Raw genomic sequence first — 20382 nt, forward strand, 5'->3', positions numbered from 1 at the left:
TGATCAGGTGTAGTTGTATGGGAATTCCCACCTACAGGCTCAGGTGTCTCCCAAATGATAACAAACTGACTGCATTTCAGGGAAGAGGACAGAGGAGGGGAATAGTGACCTCATCCCACCTGTGCAACCAATTTGCCTATCGTATACAACACGTTCTGTCTAATCAACATGGAAGCATATGCAAATGTTCTTCTTGCTCGATACTCTAGAATGCTGTGCAAGCAACAGGGGACCACCACTGATGTCACTGCTGGAATGCAAACAGCATTTGCATAACCTGCAGAGGAAGAACCACAAAGAAGGGTGTATTATCACTCGCCCACGGCTGTGGATGCTTTTCAAAGTCAGTGGATCGAAAACCAAAAGCTGAGGTGATTACTCTAGAGATGCTGTTACAAGTATAAAATGTTTCCCCAATTCTGCTTTCTTGCAGTTCCTGTTCATGCATGTCATCAGAAAGGCCTATTTAGCAGTGAAGGTCAAGCAAACCACATCATTTGTATAAAGATGACCAAGAGGTGATTAGCTGTTAAACAGCGGTTCATTAGGAACTACGTCCTACTCTGCTGACTACTGTGGATATAACCGTGTGCTTTACAGGCTTATTTACTCAGAAAAGGAGTGACTCACATTTGATTTTACCCAGACATACACTATTAGTCAACATGTTGGAGACACCAACTCATTTTACGGCATTTCAGAATAAAACACGAAGGTGAGAGCCACTGCTATGTTATGTATTCTTTCAAATTCTTTAAAAAAAACTACCTGGGATGGTTATAAAACAGTACTGGAGGTTCCTATCATTCGAGTCTAATTCATTTGATAAAGAAAACATAAAATGTTTTTACGGTTGTCGAAAAACACAGATTTGAAGCATTTAGGTACCAAAAGGTTTTTATGGTCATCATTTGCCCAAATGAAACTCTTGTAAGATCTGATATGCAGTTTTAAATATCTAAAAGATTAAAAACACCAACAGATATCTAAATGTTCCGAGACATGTATAGACAAAGTGTATCAGTATGAAATCATATCACGGTGCTGATGGGGGATTTTGAGACAGAGCACAGATCTCAATCTTTCATTACTCATTTGAGTTTCATTTCTTTCGTTCACAAAAAAAAAACTGTCATTGGCTGTGTCTCATTTCGTAAGGCTGCGTCCTCCAGAGGTCTCATTCGAAGGCTGCTACGTCATCGAGGCTGTCTCGTTTCATAAAATCAGGTAGGACTCTCCAGAGACACCCTTCAAATGCGACCTTCTTTGACAGAAATTTGGAGGATACATGAGCTGTATCCTTCGTTGCTACAGATAACCCACAATTCTTTGCGTCGGCCAACGTCTGTTATTTGAATAGCTGTTGCCATTATTATACGGCAACAGCTGCACATTCAATCAAATATGTGACCCTGGATCACAAAATCAGTCTTAAGTAGCACGGGAACATTTTTAGTAAAAGACAAAAATACATTGTGTAGGTCAAAATTATCGATTTTTCTTTTATGCCAAAAATCATTAGGATATTAAGTAAAGATCATGTTCCATGAAGATATTTTGTAAATTTCTTACCTTAAATATATAAAAACTTTATTTTTGTGAGTGGATGGCCTGCCACAGTGCCCCTGATTAACAACTTCAAAGGCAATTTTCTCAATATTTTAATTTGTTTGCGCTCTCAGATTCATGAGTTTTAAACTGTTGTATCTCAGCCAGATATTGTCCTATTAACTAACAACTCATATATCTATAGAAAGTTTATTTATTCAGCTTTCAGATTATGTAAAAATCTCAATTTCGAAAAATTGACCCATAAAACTGGTTTTGTTGTCCAGGGTCACATATGTGACCCTGGATCACAAAACCAGTCTTAAGTAGCACGGGAACATTTTTAGTAAAAGACAAAAATACACTGTGTGGGTCAAAATTATCGGTCACAATTTCTTTTATGCCAAAAATCATTAGGACATTAAGTAAAGATCATGTTCCATGAAGATATTTTGTAAATTTCCTACCTTAAATATATAAAAACTTTATTTTTGTGAGTGGATGGCCTGCCACAGTGCCCCTGATTAACAACTTCAAAGGCAATTTTCTCAATATTTAGATTTTTTTGCGCTCTCAGATTCCTGAGTTTTAAACGGTTGTATCTCAGCCAGATATTGTCCTATTCTAACAACTCATACATCAATAGAAAGCTTATTCATTCATCTATCAGATTATGTAAAAATCTCAATTTTGGAAAATTGACCCATAAGACTGGTTATGTTGTCCAGGGTCACATATGTGGTGTTTAAATGTTAACAGTTTACAATTTGTGTCACGTTTTTCTAATCTTAGCAGGCATATGTAATAAATAGGTTTACACGTGTTTAGTAATTTTTAAACGTTTTGAAACAGTAAGGCAAAAATTGTATATTTGTTTAACTCTTTTGGCATTGTTTAGGGTAGAAAGTAACCAACTTTTTACCTCTTAAATCGTGTAGAAATCATTTTAATTAATTTGACAGGTGTGCGAGTGCGACGTGTTGTCATAGCAACGTGGTACTTCCCGTTTCCTTTTCTGCCAGTATGTCCTACGAAGGATGTCTCGTTTAATTCTAAATTGAGAATCCTCCGTATACCGCATCCTTTAGAGGATGATACCCATGGAGGACACAAGGACGCAGCCTAACGAAACGAGACACAGCTTTTATGTCCTTGCTTAATCAGCTCACAGGAAACCGTCTTATAAATCAGTCCTTGGGCATTTTCCAAACGGAACTGAGCATCCCTATGCATTACTCCCTTCGAAGGGCTGAGCCCTTGAAGTGAACTGTTTGAAGGGTATAGGGCATTACTGTCTCTCGCATTATGCGGTTGGAACTCCCTTCACAATTAAGGGAATCTGGCGAAATGTTACCTTGACAACGCCGCACGTGCACTCTGAATCCAGCACTCAGTTGTTCAAAATAAACAATACATTTAATATTTCTTGTTGAATATTGTCTAATTATGTCTTATTTCACCTTGTTTTTCACTCCACTTGGTATTTAAAAAGGAAATATATGATAAAGGAACAAGTAGCTAAAACATATTAAACATACTTTCCTATAAACTAAATTATCTTATACTATATTTTATCCATCTTAAATCATATTTATCACTGAAAAAATCGTGTAAAACACATACAAACTAAATTATTGTGTTGTAGGTAACGACGAAATCCCGCTTCAAAATGCGTCGCGAGAACTCGTAATCCAGGATCACGTGATTACAAACGGAACTCACTTCTATCTGTACTTTTACTCAAGTATGGTTTTCAGGTACTCTTTACACCTCTGGGTGTACACTTTAGTTTGGAACACCCCTACAAATGGCGTCCCCTTCTCGAAGGGCCCTTCAAGGGCGCATAAATGCCCCCTGTGTCTCGATCAGCTCCCTTGCTCCCGAGATCGTGAATCAGTATAGGCCTGCCTGTCTAGCAACGTTTGTTTACACATAACATAAAATAAGTGTTTGTCATTTCAAAGGTTCTGTCGCGTTTCGTGAAGTTCATTGAGTTGGCTCGTGCAATTTCGGTCAAACGTCTTCAAAACTTGTCACGTGATTTCCGGTAAAGGAACACAGGGAGCATCGATGCTCTCTGGTTTTAGCAGTGTATTGTGGGAATTTTTAGGGAACGAACGTTTCAGTCCACTGGATGGATCTTGCGAATGAGCCACCCCTTAAAATGGCTGACTCCCTGGTCAGTGGGCTGACTACTGAACAAGGGAGCTGAATGAGACACAGCCGCCGTTTGGAAACTGCCCCTCATCTCTCTCTTAAAGAAGTGCATTAAACTATGAGGAACCTTCGATCTTAAAGGTCCAGTGTATTCAATTCAATTAAATTTTATTTATATAGCGCTTTTCACAATGTGCATTGTTCCAAAGCAGCTTTACAGGAGCAAATAAGAAAAACACAGAAAGGTAAAACACAGCACAGTGCATGGTGTTTATAGACCAAGCAAGATCATTATAATAAATAATATCTAATAAATAAATGAATAAATAAATAAATAAATGCAGTCTCCCGGTGAGCAAGCCAACACTGCACTGCTCTGCTGTGGCGAGGAACCCAAACTCCAATGCTGAATAATGGAGAAAAAAAACCTCGGGAGAAACCAGGCTCAGCCGGGAGGGCCAGGGCCCGGTTGCATAAAGCACCTTAAGTGTAATTTTCCCTTAAGTGTGTCCTTAAGTATACCTTAAGTTTTACTTAAGTTATTCTCCTATTGTCTTTGGTAAAGGAAAATCACCCCTTAAGTGTCATACTTAAGGGAAAAACTTAAGGTGCTTTATGCAACTGGGCCCAGATCTCCTCTGACGTGTTATAGCTGCACTCAGTGACCCCGACCAAAGCCACCGAGCAACGTCCACGAAGAACAGGGAGAGCCCACGAGCCGCGACCCAGGAAGCCCCACCCGCCGAAACCGTGCAGGTCCAACCCGGTCCCATTCCGTGATCAACAACAGACAACAGAGGGACAACCAGGGAAAAGTAGTAATGGCATAATTAACTTTATTCCTCTGTTGTCCGACATCGACCACAAAACAAGACCATGTATGAACTTTAGCAGCATCTAGCAGCAAGGTTGCAAATTCCAACCAACGGCTCACTCCACTCCTCCCTTTCGAAGCACAGAACAAAGATGTTCCCTGCGTTCCAATTCGTCTACTTATACTTACGCCACTAAACCCTGCCTACTCGCAGTGAGTGGCGGGTAATATCAGCCGTTAAGAGTGTGCATTATTCTGCACTTCGAATTTCTACCAGTAGTAGACCATCCGGGAATCTTTGGAATACTATTTTCAACATACTATGATTTGGGACATACGAATTCTACTTTTCAATACTATTAGGACAGATAGTATGCTGATTGAAAAGCATGGGTTGCAGAGGTGTAAAGAGTACCTGAAAACCATACTTAAGTAAAAGTACAGATACCTTGCAGTGAAAATTACTCCATTACAAGTTACAAGTCACCAATTCCAAAACGACTAAAGTAAAAGTCTTCGAGTATCTGATTTTAACAGTACTTGAGTATTTTACTCATACTGAATGTAGGCTCAAAGCAGCACTAGTCCTCAACACTTAAGAGACACGTCAGTGAAAAACTAGAAACAGTTGATTTGTGAAGTGAGCAATCGCATTTATTTTCTTAAATCATAATAAGACTGAACACCTCAAAATTGCAACAAATCATGGCCGACACCATAACCTACATCTATTACAAACACCCAAGTCTCATTTAAGCTCAACTGCTCATAAGTAAGCCAACATTCTTCAAAAAGGTCTCTTCAATATAACGGATAAATAAAATAATGTTAGGTAAAATTAAAAAGTCAATGCCAGCGATTGTCAACTACCTGATAATGCACTCGTATTCACATAAAGAAGTCAGGGCAAAATTCACAAGAAGTACCTTCAATGCCCTTATATGAATGATTCTGTAGCAAAAAATAAACTGCTGCAAAAAAAAGATAGGTGCCATGCAAAATGTAATGCGTAATTGCATTAGTCATTACAAATGTAGTGGAGTAAAGAGTACATATACTTGTTCAAAAATGTAGTTAAGTAGAGAGTAAAGTTGCTAATATCTTTAATACTCAGTACAACTACAAAGTAGCCAAAAAGATACTTCAGTACAGTAACGAATTACATTTACTCCAATACTTTACACCACTGATGGGTTGTCACGTCTTCGCTTTGCCGAAAGAGATAACCTATTTATGAAACGCTCTGTAGAGCAATTTGTCCGCTTAGGGCTACTGTAGAGACAACGTTGCCAATTCCATGCCAAGGGACCCAAGGTATGTGTAGATAGAATTAACTCGTTCTAAGGTAATAAAACATGCTTCATTATGTAAGGTCTTTATACACCTCTGAAGACATAGTTATGTATATTATATTGCATTTCTGTCAATAGTTCCTCAAAAAAATGACACACCGCACCTTTAATACAAGCACAGCATATTGTAAGGCCTTTATGGTTTTATGTTGCCACCGTGTGGCTGCAAAAAGATATAACAATTTTAAAATTTAATGGGGGTGTTAGCTTGTGAAACAAAACTAAAATGTTTCAAAACACAGTAACAATTCTGCTTTTATTGCTCATTCATACAAAAATAAACTAAACTCTTGGCTCCCGTCGACAGCCCCTAAAAGTCTTTCAACCTCAGTATTGTGGTTTGATTGATATTGACAAGCATGTTCCTGGGCCTTATTTTAACATAAAAACAAAACAAACAATCCAAAACAAATCCTAAAATACAGTACATAAAATACAATCAATGTAACAAGGCAAAAACCAGCTTTCACAGTCCCCTCCCATAGGATTTCTTTTAAGAATCAAAGATTAAAATAAAAAATAAATACAAATTCTGGTCAAGAAAAAGAAAATTAAATGTTGGCCATTCTCATCAATCACATAACATTGGTTGGGATAGCCTGCGCTCTGTCGTTTCTGTTAATCATCCGTAGATCATAATGACGAAAATCATGTGCAAGCAGGTGTTTGGCTTTGCAGTCAAGAGTGTAAAGCTCCGTTCGTTGCCTACAGATAAACAGTAAGCATTTCACACGAACAGACTTGATCTGCCTAAATGCTTCATTCGAATGCTTTCCAACAGCATCATTTTACCACCCGTGTATTGTTCCATCGTGGAGATACTACTTCTGGCTTTACATCATCATTTGTTTCCCATCCATCCTCCTCCTGGTTTTCTTCTTCATCGGTGGAAAACAGCTCATCTTCAAAGAACGATCCATCCAGTCCGTACTCCTGGGTATGAACAGAAACCTCATTGGACAGCAGATGAGGAGAGCCCTCGATGAAGTCAGCAAACCTGTGCAAATGAGAGAAAAGTAAGTGAGAGCACCGTTAACACAAGTCAACACGAATTGTGTTTGTTATTCCTGTCATTGTTTCTCTAATAAATCACTTTGAAGTAATGTATTTTAAACACTGTATTTGTGTCTACAATATCTTATAGTAAACCTTTTAGGAGACTGGAGTCTAGACACAGTCTTCCAGGTGTTGAACTCTGGACTGCTGCAGTTATTTCTGAGCTCCTCTAGAGCTTTTTGAGTCTCTGCCTCCCCTTGTCTCTGATACTCCTCTTCAGTCAGCAGACGTCGTGGCTCTGGCTTCCTTGGCTTAAGTTTCCTTTACCATATGAAAAAGCAACTATATCGTTCAGCTTGTACTTGATCAATACTCAGATCATTCAAATACTAATTAAGAGAACCATTACCTATACAATGTGAGGGCCATTGTTAAAGGGTAGTCCAGGTTCTTGGAGCAGAGCGCAGCCAGCATAATAGCAAAAGCTACTTGCTGAACCTGAATTCCAGCATAGATGAAGAGAAGTCCAAATATCTGCAGCGTCCAGGACAGGATGTTGATACTTCGCTCCTCCACGAGAGGGCCATAGCGATAACACACTGCAAAACTGACAAACCCGATGACAGTGGCATAACCTAAACATATACACGTGAAGACAAAAAAATCTGTTTACATACACAACCAACATTGCAGTGGGGAAAAACATTGTTAACAAGAAAAACTTTTCCAAGGTTAAATAGGTCTCAGTTTTTTAAAGGTTGTCTCTTACCAATAGCCAGATGCCAGTGCTCTCTAAGAATTAGCTGCAGATTGCGGAACACCAGTTGGATGATGTAAAGAGAAAAAGACCAGCCTCCCATTATCAGCACATAGACAGGGCTTTTCTACAGGCCAAAGAAACACACATCAAGATGATTTCAACTGTTTTTATGATTTCCTATAGACTTAAATGTAACAAGCATAAACTAGACAGTTGTAGTTATGTTTCAGAAACCTAAATGGCCATGCCAAAATCCTGAGGTGTCTGGTGGTAGAAGAGAAGAATGTTTAGTACACACTGCAGAACAACATGGATCCTAACCTTTGGTAAAAAGCGGCCAATGACGTAGACAGCGATGATTAGGGAGGCAATCATGCCAGTGCTCATGCCCGCAGAGTAGAAGAACACTTGACTCCTATGAGACAGATAAAAGAGAGAAAGAGCATAGAAAGATGTTCATGTATAACTAAAGCTGTGACTCCATCCAGATCTCCAACTGCTGCATTAAAACAAAACAGATTTTAAAGTGAATACACTGTTTTTTTACCTGCTGAGCATGTCTGCAAAGAAGAATAGCAGCACTCCAGCCAGAAACACCAAAAAAAGGCAGATGTCAAAATCTATAAGAGGATGAATAATGTCAAATCAAATATTTTGGAGCATGAAGACTGTGTTATGTACTGTAAACTGAAGGAGTGCCAGGAATACGAAAACGAAAATATATGTAGACAGTTATTGTCATTGTCACATCGATAAATCAATGCATTTTTACCCTCTTAATGTAAAGTTTCTTTCAACTCACGTCGACTGGGGTGTACTGTATAAAATGTGTATGAGTCCGAGGGGTCCACGCGGAAACAGGTCTTGTTGTTAAAGAGACTGATGCTCACGGTGGTCTCGTTGGTCTGTTCACGGATGAAGTACTGCACGAGCTGCCAGATGCTGAAATGCTCGAGCTCCTGCAGGTCCAGTTCATCTTTAACCACTGTTACCTTCAGCATTTTAGTGCTCCATACTCTCACCTGTCAAACAAACATGTCTCTCATCAATAATCCACACTGTTTACACTGACAGTCATAGTAAATATCGTGTAATACCTGTATTCTAGTCCATGTTTCCTTCCATCCAGGTAAAATGGGGTTATAATAACAAAAATGTTGAGCTCCTTGAATTTTAATCTCTTGTCCATCTTTAACGTCTATGATTGGACGAAGGGTACCTACAAATGTTTTTTTAAAAATCCATAACTTCAATTATTTGCAATTTAATAATTAAAGTGTGATTAACTCAATTATTCGAACAATAGTACGCTAACAACACTTAGCTTTTATAACTTCCCAAACAACTTCAAGCCAGATATAAACGCCTATAATGGCTAAATCTGTTTTACCAATGCTTACCTGACGTCTGTTGAACAAACTGAAGACAAAAAACCACGGCAGTTAAAATTAACTTGACTCTGACAGTTTCGATGTTAAAGCCATTTTGAGATTTCATTAATCCCGCCATGATGTCCACTCGGCTTCTCTCGACGGTAGCAGTGACCGACTAGACTTCAGTTATGAACAGCGCCTCCTGTTGTGCTGGAGGATGTCGGCATACACAAGCGATTAAACCTCCAATAAAAACATCAATAAACACTAGTCATTTTAAACAAAACAAATACAATGTTGTAATGTAAGAAAGTTGATGGGTTTTATTACACAGTTTTTTAACATAGCACACAGGTATAAAACATACAGATTTATGTAAATTCATTTTTATCTTGTCACAATCATGACTGCCATTTCTGGTTTACTGGCCTTATCAAACGATTTTGGCGCAACAGCTTTTTGGGTCTATGCCAACTGGTCTTTTCCTCTTGTGGTTCTAATTTACTTAATGCTCCCAGTACATTAAACACTTTTTATACAGCCCTTGCTTATAACATACAATTTTTCTTCTAACTCAGGCAAATCCTCTTTTATATCAGTGGAATTTTTTACCCTTTATTCCCCTGTTGTTATAGGCCTATACAATACAATAACTTATTTCCATAGTCATACAATACAAGAAACTTTATTTTATACATTCAGAAAACCTCTGAATTTTGCAAAATGAGATGCATCTCATCATCCTCTCAATCTGTAGGGAACCTGCATGTTAAAACAGAGCCAAAGAGCAGATTTATGTAGTAATTTCCAGATTGAGAGGCAGCCCAGGGCAGAAAAATACAGTATAATTATCTGAAAATGCTAAATTAACATGTCCAGGTTTAGCCGTCATCGATGTACAAATCTGGTCACTGGGGGTTCTCTCAACCCCAAGCTGCTCCCGGGTGAAAATCTGGAACCATTGTTGCAGCAGCGGAAAGCGGGGTGGAGTATCCCACAGAGACATTCTGCAGCCCCAACATCAGACATTTCCAACTGTAGCGAAGAGCCTTTCCTATGTTCTGTGGGACAAATGTTGAAAATATTAATATCAACAATCAAACATTATAACCCAACAGACACATGTGATGAATTTGCTAACTTTTACCATGCATCATAATTGAAACAGGCTGATATAAAATAGAACTGTATAATAAAAACAAACAGTGTGAGAATTCTAGAGGACATTTTGTGTCAAAATAATTTCACAATGGGATTTAAAAATCTGATTTGCAATAGTATTATGTAATGAATAAGACAATGATGGAATTATTCCAAAGAGGCTGATTGATACAAGATTTCAAGTGGTTTAATATACCACAGCTGGGTTAAATATTAAGCTTATTCACGGACACTGTAAACAACTGTTTATGCTGTTAAAATGACTACATTTAAATACTTTGGCTCCCTCTCTCTATGAAAACAGACCAAAACAGGATGAACCTGTTTATCTGATGGAAGGAAATTTCTGCACTATAAGAATGGAACACAGCAAGTGACTTGAACAGCCCCTTTCCTCCCAAAATAATACAAAGAAATGTTTGACTATGTGGCCTTGTTGTGTCAATCCAATGTACAGATAATTAGGCCTTTCGCATAGTCTTACTGTAAAACATAATCTGATGGTTTATAGAACCTGTGAAATTAAAGGACGTTTAAAACAAAAGCATACCCTATAAGTAACATAGCTTCTGCCAGAATACTTATTATACATTGTTTATAAAACAGTTTTTTATAAACATGATACAGTTTCAGAAAACTATTATATGTAGGAGTCCATATTAATTTTGATCAATAACAACACCATAACATTATGCTTTTACAATAGTAACAATATTATTTTTGCAGAAATAGTGGTTCGATTTTTTAAATGTTGGTCAACCAAGACCAGAAAAGCAAAAACAGCCTAATTATGTTACAAATCCAAACATCTCTCCTACCTTTCTGTATTTCTTATATTTTTCTTTCTTTTTGGCCTTCTTTTCCTGCTTTATTTTTTGTTGGTTGCCTTCTTCCACTAAGGGCTCGTAGGATCTCTCCGGCAGAAAAGTGAGTCGCACATCTTCGGCCTCCCCCTCCGGTTGAGCGAGACTCTGGTCTGAAACACCGGTATCGACATGCCGCCTGTATCTGCCACTGACGGCGTTACGATTGAATCGATCAGAGTGGCCAAAGACAGGAGCACAGAAGAGAGACTTCGGCTTCATGACATGAATCTGATCTCTGGCTGTCTGATTAAACTCTCAGACTTCATACGCACATCCTGTGCAAAACGCAGCGTTTGGACTTGGCAGACATTAGGATCACACCACGGGGAGCGTCCGGGTAACTTCAAGTCATGTAACATATTTTTCTGTTAACTAATTTGTTAACTTGATGTTAACTTATTTGCAAATTAAACAAAATGCTAACCTCTAGCAGGTCCGACCTACTAAAGGATATCACAGAATATTTAATGGATTTATAATGCGAATTGTATAAATTCTGAAACTATAGGCCTATGTATGTGGGTCTTACTGGTTAGGTTACTGTATGTTGTGTTCTTCTTTTTGTGGGACGTCACCTGGCGGATGGGAACCAATAGAACACCTTTAAATCCCACAGAAAAAAACACACACTACGTACAGGAATCGGTTTTAATTGTCCTTATAGGCCTAAAGGGATTTTTATCATTTTTTAACATTGCCGCATTTTCAGCACATGCACGTTGCACGTATATATTTAAACATTAATATTAGTATACAATCGAATAATTGTGTCTGTTTTGGGAAAACCTCTGTCAACTTTACACTTTGAAAACAAGAACAGAACAAGATCTGTGAGTAGCTGAGCGAGCCTCGCCCCTTATGATGACGTTTGTATTGACAGCAGGCAGCGAACGTCAACTGACTGAAACGAAACTACAGTAGATTGAGCGCTGATTTGGAGTATTGAGTTGTTTGTAAGTATTTGGGTAAGGGTTAATTATTTTTAAATTATACTTTACGATTGAAATTATATTAAATACATTTAATTATTAAGTATTGATATGATTTAAATGTACAATCAATGATCATTTTAATATCTGCTTATGTTGTGTTGGCTAGCTGCTATGACTCCAATAAACTATTACATGTAATCTCTGGTATTATAATCCATACAATAATCGTTTTTTACTCACAGACACCCTTTAAATTTGTATCACAAGAATCACTGGACCAAAACTGAGAAGGGTTCAATAATAAAGTAATAAAGAGAAGAATGAAATAGTGGGTTATAGGAAACATGTTTGGATTTTAATTCTATTTTTTTTCTATACTTACATTTATATATTTTCATCATTTTGTAAAAAGGCAATCTGTTGAAATTTACCTAATAACTGGGTGTGTCTCAACAGGCTGTGTTATTGTCAAATGGTCAAGACAGATGCATGTGATGCTGTTTTTTTTATTGTTGATCACTTTTTATGTGTCAAAACCATCATCATTTCATTCAATTGTATAGATATGCATTTAATCTCTAACATGTTTAAATGCTCATAACCTTTTGATATATGGTGATATTCCCAAACAATTAATAATAAATTAGGCCTACATACTGTAGTTTTATCTCTGTAACTGTTACAGAGCTCTCAGTGTAAAGGATTATGTGGCTGTTCCATCAGAATAGTGTAATTAGGTCACTAGGCCATAAAATAATTTAACCAGAAAAACATTGTCTTTAAACATCTTTTCAAACAAAAAAGTGAATGCAAGAAACTGTGCAACTTCCCTCAACATAATAGTTCCTCATTCTGTTGCTGAATTTTGTAAAACTGGAACATCACATTATTTATCACAAAGTATTTATAGATTATTCTAAATCCCAGTATACATTTAGCCTGCTGACAAATGTGGTTATTAGTTTTAATTAGAGGTCTGTTTCCAACTAAGAATTCTCAAATGAAAGTCAAGTAGTTCATAGTTAGAGTTTATTTATTCTATTTGTTTGTTTGTTTGTTATATCGCTGTGTATTTTTAGCCAGAGTCACATTTTGTTAATCTCCTGTGATTGCCCAGGTGTGTTGTGAATTCTTTATTTGTGACCCTGGACAACAAAACAAGTCTTATGGGTAAATTTTTCGAAATTGAGATTTTTACATAATCTGAAAGCTGAATAAATAAACTTTCTATAGATATGTGAGTTGTTAGAATAGGACAATATCTGGCTGAGATACAACCGTTTAAAACTCAGGAATCTGAGAGCGCAGAAAAATCAAAATATTGAGAAAATTGCCTTTGAAGTTGTTAATCAGGGGCACTGTGGCAGACCATCCACTCACAAAAATAAAGTTTTTATATATTTAAGGTAGGAAATTTACAAAATATCTTAATGGAACATGATCTTTACTTAATAGCCTAATGATTTTTGGCATGAAAGAAAAATCGATAATTTTGACCCACACAATGTATTTTTGTCTTTTACTAAAAATGTTCCCGTGCTACTTAAGACTGGTTTTGTGATCCAGGGTCACATTTTATCGTGTCAAATGAGTTCTTTACATACCTTTTGGGTTTTCGCCATCTTTTATCTCCCATTGTATGTTTTTGTTTGGTTGTGGTAAGTACCACCCCTGCTTTTCGAATAAATCCTGTTAGAAGTCTTTATTATCTTTATTATTTATTCTCTGTATTATCTACTACTGGAACTAAATAAAGAACTGCTCTTGCACTCTTCTAAACATGTTGAGCTGAGGATATGAAATACTACAACCGAGTCCAGTGGTTATGCTGTTCTTTATTTTCCTCAAAGAGTAGAATTGAATACTAAACAGAGAACTTTTGTCAATATGCAACTGAATGATATGACGAGTTTTATTTCTTGTGTTGACATATTTTCAATTGAAACAAGTTGAATGACCTACAATATGCTTCATTACATCTGTGTGTGCAGGTCTAAGCTGTTGAACTCTGAGAAGACATCACTGATACTTTAACTAATAAATATGTGATTAGATGCTCTGCATTTTTATCAATCTTTCAGGCACTCAGGGGCTCAATGGTAAGACATGTCTGTTTATGTGCTCTACATCACATTTGATGAAAGAACAAGTTTCTAAAAAGGTTTTTCCATCATTCAAGGCCAAAAGAATCAACAACAAAGTCATATTTTTTTAAGTGGACCTCACTGATTTGAAAAAGGAACTTCTTTCTCTATTATCAAGATAAAAAAAATGATGATAATAATAATAACAATAGTCTCAGCCCAAATAACTCCTATTGAAAGTAAAGACGTTTTTCTGCATTGTTTTCAGGAAGATCTTGTGAGATCATATATTTTTGCTGCATGCAGTAGATAAGTATCCATATTTTCCAAGTCCAGGTAACAAATCAAGCCAAATGGTCCATCAAACGAAAAGTGAAGCATCAATGACCGAACCAATTTTTTTCCAACCTGAAAACTCGACCAATGAGAAATTGTAAGACACCCACACAAAGTTTACTTTAATATCTTCTGATTTCTTGTTTAACACATGCATCTTATCATTGTCTGTTTTAAAGGTATCATGAGGAAAATGCTATTGACACATCAGTCCATTTCAAATCAGCCGTGGAGCATCAGCAAGAATACAAATCCAAACTGAAAATCAAATTTCAATGCTTTCACCATGACTTGTCTAGACAGACGCATCCCACGTTGCTCAACGACATCTTCACAGAGCTTTACATCACTGAGGGGGAAAGTGATATTGTCAATAAAGAGCATGAAGTGAGACAGATCGAAACTGCATTGAGGAGACAAACCGCAGTGGACGTTTCAGTCAAATGCAACAACATTTTTAAACCCTCACCAAATGAACCCAAAGCCATCAAATGTGTACTGACGAAGGGAGTGGCTGGCATCGGCAAAACTATCTCGGTGCAGAAATTCATCCTGGATTGGGCGGAAGAAAAAGCCAATCAGGAAATTACGTTTATTTACCCAATTCCGTTTCGAGAGCTGAACCTCATGAGAGGGAAACAGTTAAGCTTGGTTGAGCTTCTCCAGCATTTCAAAATGGACTGCAGAGACATTCACGAAAGGCACAAAGTTCTCTTCATCTTTGACGGTCTGGATGAATGTCGCTTTCCTCTGGACTTCCACAAGAACGGAAGACTGGGCAACCCAAAAGTGGCAACATCTATTGAGGTCTTGCTGACAAATCTTATCAATAAGTCCCTGCTTCCTGATGCCCTGATCTGGATAACATCTCGTCCAGCGGCCGCCAGTCAGATCCCTCTCGAGTATATTGACCTGGTGACTGAAGTTCGAGGGTTTAATGACCCACAGAAGGAGGAGTACCTCTACAAGAGCATCAGTGATAAACACCTCACTGGACGAATCATCACACACTTGAAGTCATCGAGAAGTCTGTACATTATGTGCCACATCCCGGTCTTCTGTTTGCTGTCGGCGACTGTCCTTGAGAGAATGTTAAACGTAGCAGAGGACGGAGAAATCCCCAAGACGCTAACTCAAATGTACATCCACTTTCTTCTCATCCAAACCAGAGCTAAAAACATGAGATACTCTTACAACCCAGAACCGAATGATGAGGACATGATTTTAAAACTAGGCAAACTTGCTTTTCAACAGCTTGTAAAGGGAAATCTAATATTCTACGAAGAAGACCTGATGGCTTGTGGGATTGATGTGAAAGAGGCTGTTGTCTACTCGGGTGTGTGCTCTCAGATCTTCAGAGAGGAATCAGCGCTGACCCAAAATAAAGTCTACTGCTTCATCCATCTGAGCATTCAGGAGTTTTTGGCAGCTTTGTTTGTGTATTTCATGTTTAAGATCAACTGTCACGACGTTCTCGATCATAAAGACCACAATGTGACTGATCTTACAGAGGCCACAGTGTTTGATTTGCATAAGAGCGCCATCGATCAGGCCCTCCAGAGCGAAACCGGACACCTGGACCTTTTCCTCCGTTTCCTTTTGGGCCTGTCGTTGGAGTCCAATCAGAGCATTTTACAAAGCTTAGTGTCCCGAGGTGGTAGCACAAGCACAACATCTCACAGCGTAGAGGAGACTGTTGAATACATCAAGAAGATGATAGAAGACACCTCGTTGCCGGAAAAGTCTATCAATCTCTTTCACTGTCTGAATGAACTGAACGAACTTTCTCTGGTCAAAGAGGTTCAGCGCTTTCTGAGCTCAGGGCATTTTTCAAAACTTTCCCCAGCCCAATGGTCCGCATTGGTCTTTGTGTTATTGACGTCTGAGGAGAAGCTGGATGTTTTTGATCTAAAGAAGTATATTAGAACAGACGAAGGTCTTACTAGATTGCTGCCGGTGGTCAAAACTTCAAAATGTGCTTTGTGAGTTTCATTCTTACGTTACCTTCTGTTTTTTCTACAACAGTTTATATTCAACCTTACAGGGCCAGTGTATTCTACTGTAAATTTACGTCTACATTTAAGCATTTGTAAACATTTGTGCATTGTATACATATATATTTCGTATTATGAAAATTCATTTTAATGTGAATATTATGACCTAATAATTTTATTTCAGACTGGATAACTGTGGACTTACCATGAGATGTTGCAGAGCTCTTGCCTCCGCTGTGAACTCGAGCACTTCAAATGTACGAGTGCTGGATCTGTGCAGTAACTCCATAGAAGACAAAGGCCTGGAGCTTTTGACAGCTGGCCTAAAAAACAAACAGTGTAAATTAGAGGAACTAAGGTAAAGTACTTGCTCAAGTTACTGGTTAAGACAGAATTCAGTCTTTTAAAGTTTGCTTTAATGTCTTCATGTCTCATTTAAAGGGATATACTCAAAATTGGCTTCCATTGAATGGACACAAAACCACTCGGACATTTCTTAAAATATCTTCTTTTGTGTTCCACAGAAGATAGAAAGTCCTACAGGTTTTGAACAACATGAGGGTGAATAAATGATGACAAAAATGTTATATTTGGTGAACTATCACTTCAAATCCTAATGTGTTTACCATATTTATCATGTTTGTGTTCTTCACATGCACATCACAAGATTCAGATGTTGTAATCGTTTTAGTTTGAACTTCTTCAATTTAGAACAGCTTTGTAATTTCATCAACACATTTACTTCACATTGGTTCATTGACCCAATAGCGTCACTAAACATCATTAGAATTTGTGAAGCTTCTGGGATTCACGTGACATGTTACTGTTTCCTCAGGCTGTCATACTGCAGAATCACTCCACGAGGCTGTTCCATACTCCAGTCAGGACTACTTCCAAATCTTCCAAACCTTAGAGTGCTGGACCTGAGTGAAAACAGTCTCAGAGAAGCGGGTATTAAGATTTTAGCAAGTTACCTCGGGAATCCACACTGTAAGCTTGAGATAATGAGGTAGGGTGCATCATAGATGTTTTCTCTCATAGCATAGGTATGGCACATACGAACAGCAATTCTAAATCAATTGTTTTGTCGTCATAATAAATGTGATTACTCATAGACTGAAGGACTGCAGAGTCACACCCAATAGCAGTTTTGCAATTGCCTCAGCTCTGCAGGCCAACCCATATCACATGAGAGAACTTGATCTTCATTGGAATAATCCAGGAGATGATGGTGTGGAGAAGTTGTCTGCTGTGATACAAAATCCACTCTCCAAGCTGGAAACGCTTTGGTAAGAATCTCATTTTTTGGCTTTGAATTGAAAAAAATGTAAGAAATGATCAATGAGATACAGTATATGTTATTATAACATTTATATCTTCTGAATTTAGGCTAAGTTATGGTTTGCTCACTGAGAAAACTTGCCAAGCTTTGGCTTCAGCCATGATGTCCAACTTCTCTACTCTGAAAGCTCTAGACTTGAGCGGCAATGCTATACACGACAGTGGAATAAAAATGCTCTCAAATGGATTTAGAAGCCCAAATTGTCAACTGGCTGTTTTGAGGTATGGGGTTTGAAATCTCTGTTTAAATTGTGTACAATGACATTTTATGGATCCTGAGATATACAGTGTTTCTTGTTTTTTTTCAGATTGGCATTGTGTGAGATCACGGAGATAGGTATTTCTGACTTGGCCTCTGCACTGGTTTTAAACCCTGTTTCACTAAGAGAGCTAGACCTGAGACATAACCTCATAAAAGATTCCGGACTGGCAAGACTTTCTGAAGTAGTGGAGAAATCCAGCTGTAGGCTAGAGACGCTGCGGTGAGCTGAAGCTTTGAGATAATGAAAGATTTTCATTTGAAATGATTTACTGTCGAATCTTGAAATGGCTTCTTAAAATGAGAGTTAAGTACATTTATGCATTTTGCAAATGCATTTATTTAAATGCATTCTTGGAAGCTATACATTTTTTATGAGTATGTAAGTGTTCACTTAAATCCATGACCTTCACATTGCTAATGCAAAACATAGCAGTTAAACTACAGAAACACAATATAGATTGAAGGTTTATTTTGAAAAATGCCTGATAAAAATCTTTCACAACAGTTTGGGGGAAAGTGGAGTCACAAAGGAAGGTTGTGCTGTTCTCGCAGCAGCTCTTAAGTTAAACCCCTTTTATCTGACAGAGCTGGAGATGAGTAATAATGTTCTCACAGACACAGGGCTAAAGCTCCTCTCTCCTGTGCTGAGGAACCACAGCACCAAGATCATGAAGTTAGAGTAAGTTTTGTAAAAATAACTTTTATCAATACATTTGAACATATCAGTATGTAAAATGAACAATGTTTCTTTTTAGTTTGAGTCAGTGTGGTTTGACTATAGACTGCTGTGATCCACTGGCTGCAATTCTTGGAGAAAGATCCTCAAGTCTTAAAGAACTGAATTTGGGGGGAAATAATCTGCAAGATCTGGGAGTAAAAATCCTTTGTGGTGGATTAGAAAATGCACACTGTCAGATAGAGATTTTGAGGTAATTATTTATATCTATAAAACTTTCAAGAATTCATAAAATCAATTGAATCCTACATGAATTGCATTGAAATTGTATATTGCATTTTTCCTGAAATCCATTTCATTGATTTGATTAGTCTGGGTCTCTTTCCATTTCATAAAAATGGTTTATGTGTAATATTTTTCTTTATAGGCTGTGTAACTGTGGGATCACAGGGGAAGGTTGCACAGGTTTAGGCTCTGCCCTGAGATCTAATCAGTCACATGTAATAGAGCTGGACCTGAGTGAAAACAATCTTACAGATTCAGCCGTCAGACCTTTATCCGTTTTACTGGACAATCCAGAGCATAAACTTGAGAAACTGATGTAAGTTGAAGAAGCTCTTCAGATATTTAGACAGACATGCTTTGTTGATGTGGCTGTATACCTAATACATCTTATTTTTTCTTCTAGTTTGTATTAATGAACAGATCAGTGGATACCACAGCATGCATCAACATTTCATGAACGTTTAGCAGATTGCTGAGATACCCAATGTTACAGAAATGGTGAAATATGACTGTTCATTTTCTTGTAATTGCCAAAGGACACATTTAGATGAAACCTTTTATTTTTATATTGTTTGAATATTTATGCTAATTTATTATATTCTTCCATCACATATTCAGCAGTAAATTAATGCAGTGATCTGGTGATCCTGTTGTTGATGCAAAAGATCTACACATAGCATATATTTCAAGAGATTTTCAACATTTTAAATCCTGAAAAGGTTAGAGGTGATTCATTAGCTATACTGTCAACACTTTTCACTTTCTGTTGGTGTGTACACATATAAATATTGTACATATATGTGTTTACTTGGCGTTACATCTTCTTTCACTTTAGTCATGCAATGTGTGCAGGACTGAACAAGTAAAATACTATGATTAATTCATAGATTCTATATTGTACACAGTATTATGTTCCGGTTAGGTAGAGGAGCTTGACAAAGCCTTTCAACTTGGTTAATTGTTTTTAAAACAAAGGGCAGGGTTGTGTTTGGCTGGATTTACAAATTACTAACTTGAAAATGACTTCACAGATTTCTCAGAATTGGATCTTGTCTAATTTTAGGCAATTATAAAGACTACTACTGTTTAAAGCGATACTCCACCCCAAAATGAAAATCATTTACTCACCCTCAAGTTGTTTAAAATCTGTAACAATTTCTTTGTTCACAAAGATATTTGGAACATTTTAATAACTGACATTGCTGGGACATAATTGACTGCATAGTAGAAAATATTATTGTATGAAATCAGATCAGAACAGAGAAGACTGTAATAAATTGTTATGGTAAAAATAATTCTACAATATCAAACCACAAGCTGCTTCTTATTCGTTACGAATAAACATTTGACAGCACTGATCTAATTAAAAGCAGTTTCTGTCACGAAAAATTTCTTTTTGAAAATGCATATAGACATACTGGAATTAGAAAGTAAATAAGTAAATC

The 20382-nt window shown here is 37.4% G+C and overlaps 3 protein-coding genes across 5 annotated transcripts; 1 reads left to right on the top strand and 2 right to left on the bottom strand.

Annotated features, from left to right (window-relative positions):
- Positions 1-6108: 6108 nt before the first annotated feature.
- On the bottom strand, positions 6109-9162 carry nemp1 (nuclear envelope integral membrane protein 1). The gene is made up of 9 exons (XM_057363492.1): positions 9028-9162; positions 8725-8846; positions 8430-8649; positions 8175-8247; positions 7949-8042; positions 7637-7751; positions 7277-7502; positions 7021-7188; positions 6109-6868 (listed from the first exon to the last, which is right to left on the bottom strand). The coding sequence occupies exons 1-9, from the start codon at positions 9134-9136 to the stop codon at positions 6655-6657; spliced, it is 1341 nt and encodes a 446-aa protein (XP_057219475.1). The 5' UTR covers positions 9137-9162; the 3' UTR covers positions 6109-6654.
- Positions 9163-9311: 149 nt separating this feature from the next.
- si:dkey-126g1.9 (uncharacterized) lies at positions 9312-11375 on the bottom strand. Its single transcript, XM_057363518.1, has 2 exons — positions 10980-11375; positions 9312-10061 (listed from the first exon to the last, which is right to left on the bottom strand). Exons 1-2 carry the CDS (start codon positions 11244-11246, stop codon positions 9924-9926), a joined length of 405 nt encoding a protein of 134 aa, XP_057219501.1. The 5' UTR covers positions 11247-11375; the 3' UTR covers positions 9312-9923.
- Positions 11376-11888: 513 nt separating this feature from the next.
- nlrp12l (NLR family pyrin domain containing 12-like) lies at positions 11889-20274 on the top strand. Of its 3 annotated transcripts, none has more exons than XM_057363448.1 (13): positions 11889-11980; positions 13951-14058; positions 14312-14476; positions 14559-16361; positions 16558-16731; positions 17209-17382; positions 17489-17662; positions 17763-17936; positions 18023-18196; positions 18482-18655; positions 18732-18905; positions 19080-19253; positions 19341-20274. In XM_057363448.1, exons 3-13 carry the CDS (start codon positions 14397-14399, stop codon positions 19348-19350), a joined length of 3285 nt encoding a protein of 1094 aa, XP_057219431.1. In that variant the 5' UTR covers positions 11889-11980; positions 13951-14058; positions 14312-14396; the 3' UTR covers positions 19351-20274. The 3 variants fall into 3 exon arrangements, 2 of the variants coding, with proteins under 2 accessions (XP_057219431.1, XP_057219432.1); XM_057363449.1 differs by having other exon boundaries at positions 11915-11992; XR_008965159.1 differs by lacking the exons at positions 19080-19253; positions 19341-20274 and having other exon boundaries at positions 18562-18655; positions 18732-18847.
- Positions 20275-20382: the final 108 nt, after the last annotated feature.

Source organism: Triplophysa rosa, linkage group LG21 (assembly GCF_024868665.1).
Source record: "Triplophysa rosa linkage group LG21, Trosa_1v2, whole genome shotgun sequence".
Lineage (NCBI taxonomy): Eukaryota > Metazoa > Chordata > Actinopteri > Cypriniformes > Nemacheilidae > Triplophysa > Triplophysa rosa.

Excerpts from the sequence above, each read along its gene's own strand:
- nemp1 (XM_057363492.1), bottom strand. The coding sequence starts at position 9,136 with ATGGCGGGATTAATGAAATCTCAAAATGGCTTTAACATCGAAACTGTC. Across the intron at positions 8,847-9,027 it reads GTTTGTTCAACAGACGTCAG|GTACCCTTCGTCCAATCATA; the intron begins GTAAGCATTGGT and ends AAACATTTGTAG. Across the intron at positions 7,189-7,276 it reads ATGGCCCTCACATTGTATAG|GAAACTTAAGCCAAGGAAGC; the intron begins GTAATGGTTCTC and ends CATATGGTAAAG.
- si:dkey-126g1.9 (XM_057363518.1), bottom strand. The coding sequence starts at position 11,246 with ATGAAGCCGAAGTCTCTCTTCTGTGCTCCTGTCTTTGGCCACTCTGAT. Across the intron at positions 10,062-10,979 it reads AATATAAGAAATACAGAAAG|AACATAGGAAAGGCTCTTCG; the intron begins GTAGGAGAGATG and ends TTTGTCCCACAG.
- nlrp12l (XM_057363448.1), top strand. The coding sequence starts at position 14,397 with ATGGTCCATCAAACGAAAAGTGAAGCATCAATGACCGAACCAATTTTT. Across the intron at positions 18,656-18,731 it reads ACCAAGATCATGAAGTTAGA|TTTGAGTCAGTGTGGTTTGA; the intron begins GTAAGTTTTGTA and ends GTTTCTTTTTAG. Across the intron at positions 18,906-19,079 it reads TGTCAGATAGAGATTTTGAG|GCTGTGTAACTGTGGGATCA; the intron begins GTAATTATTTAT and ends TTTTCTTTATAG.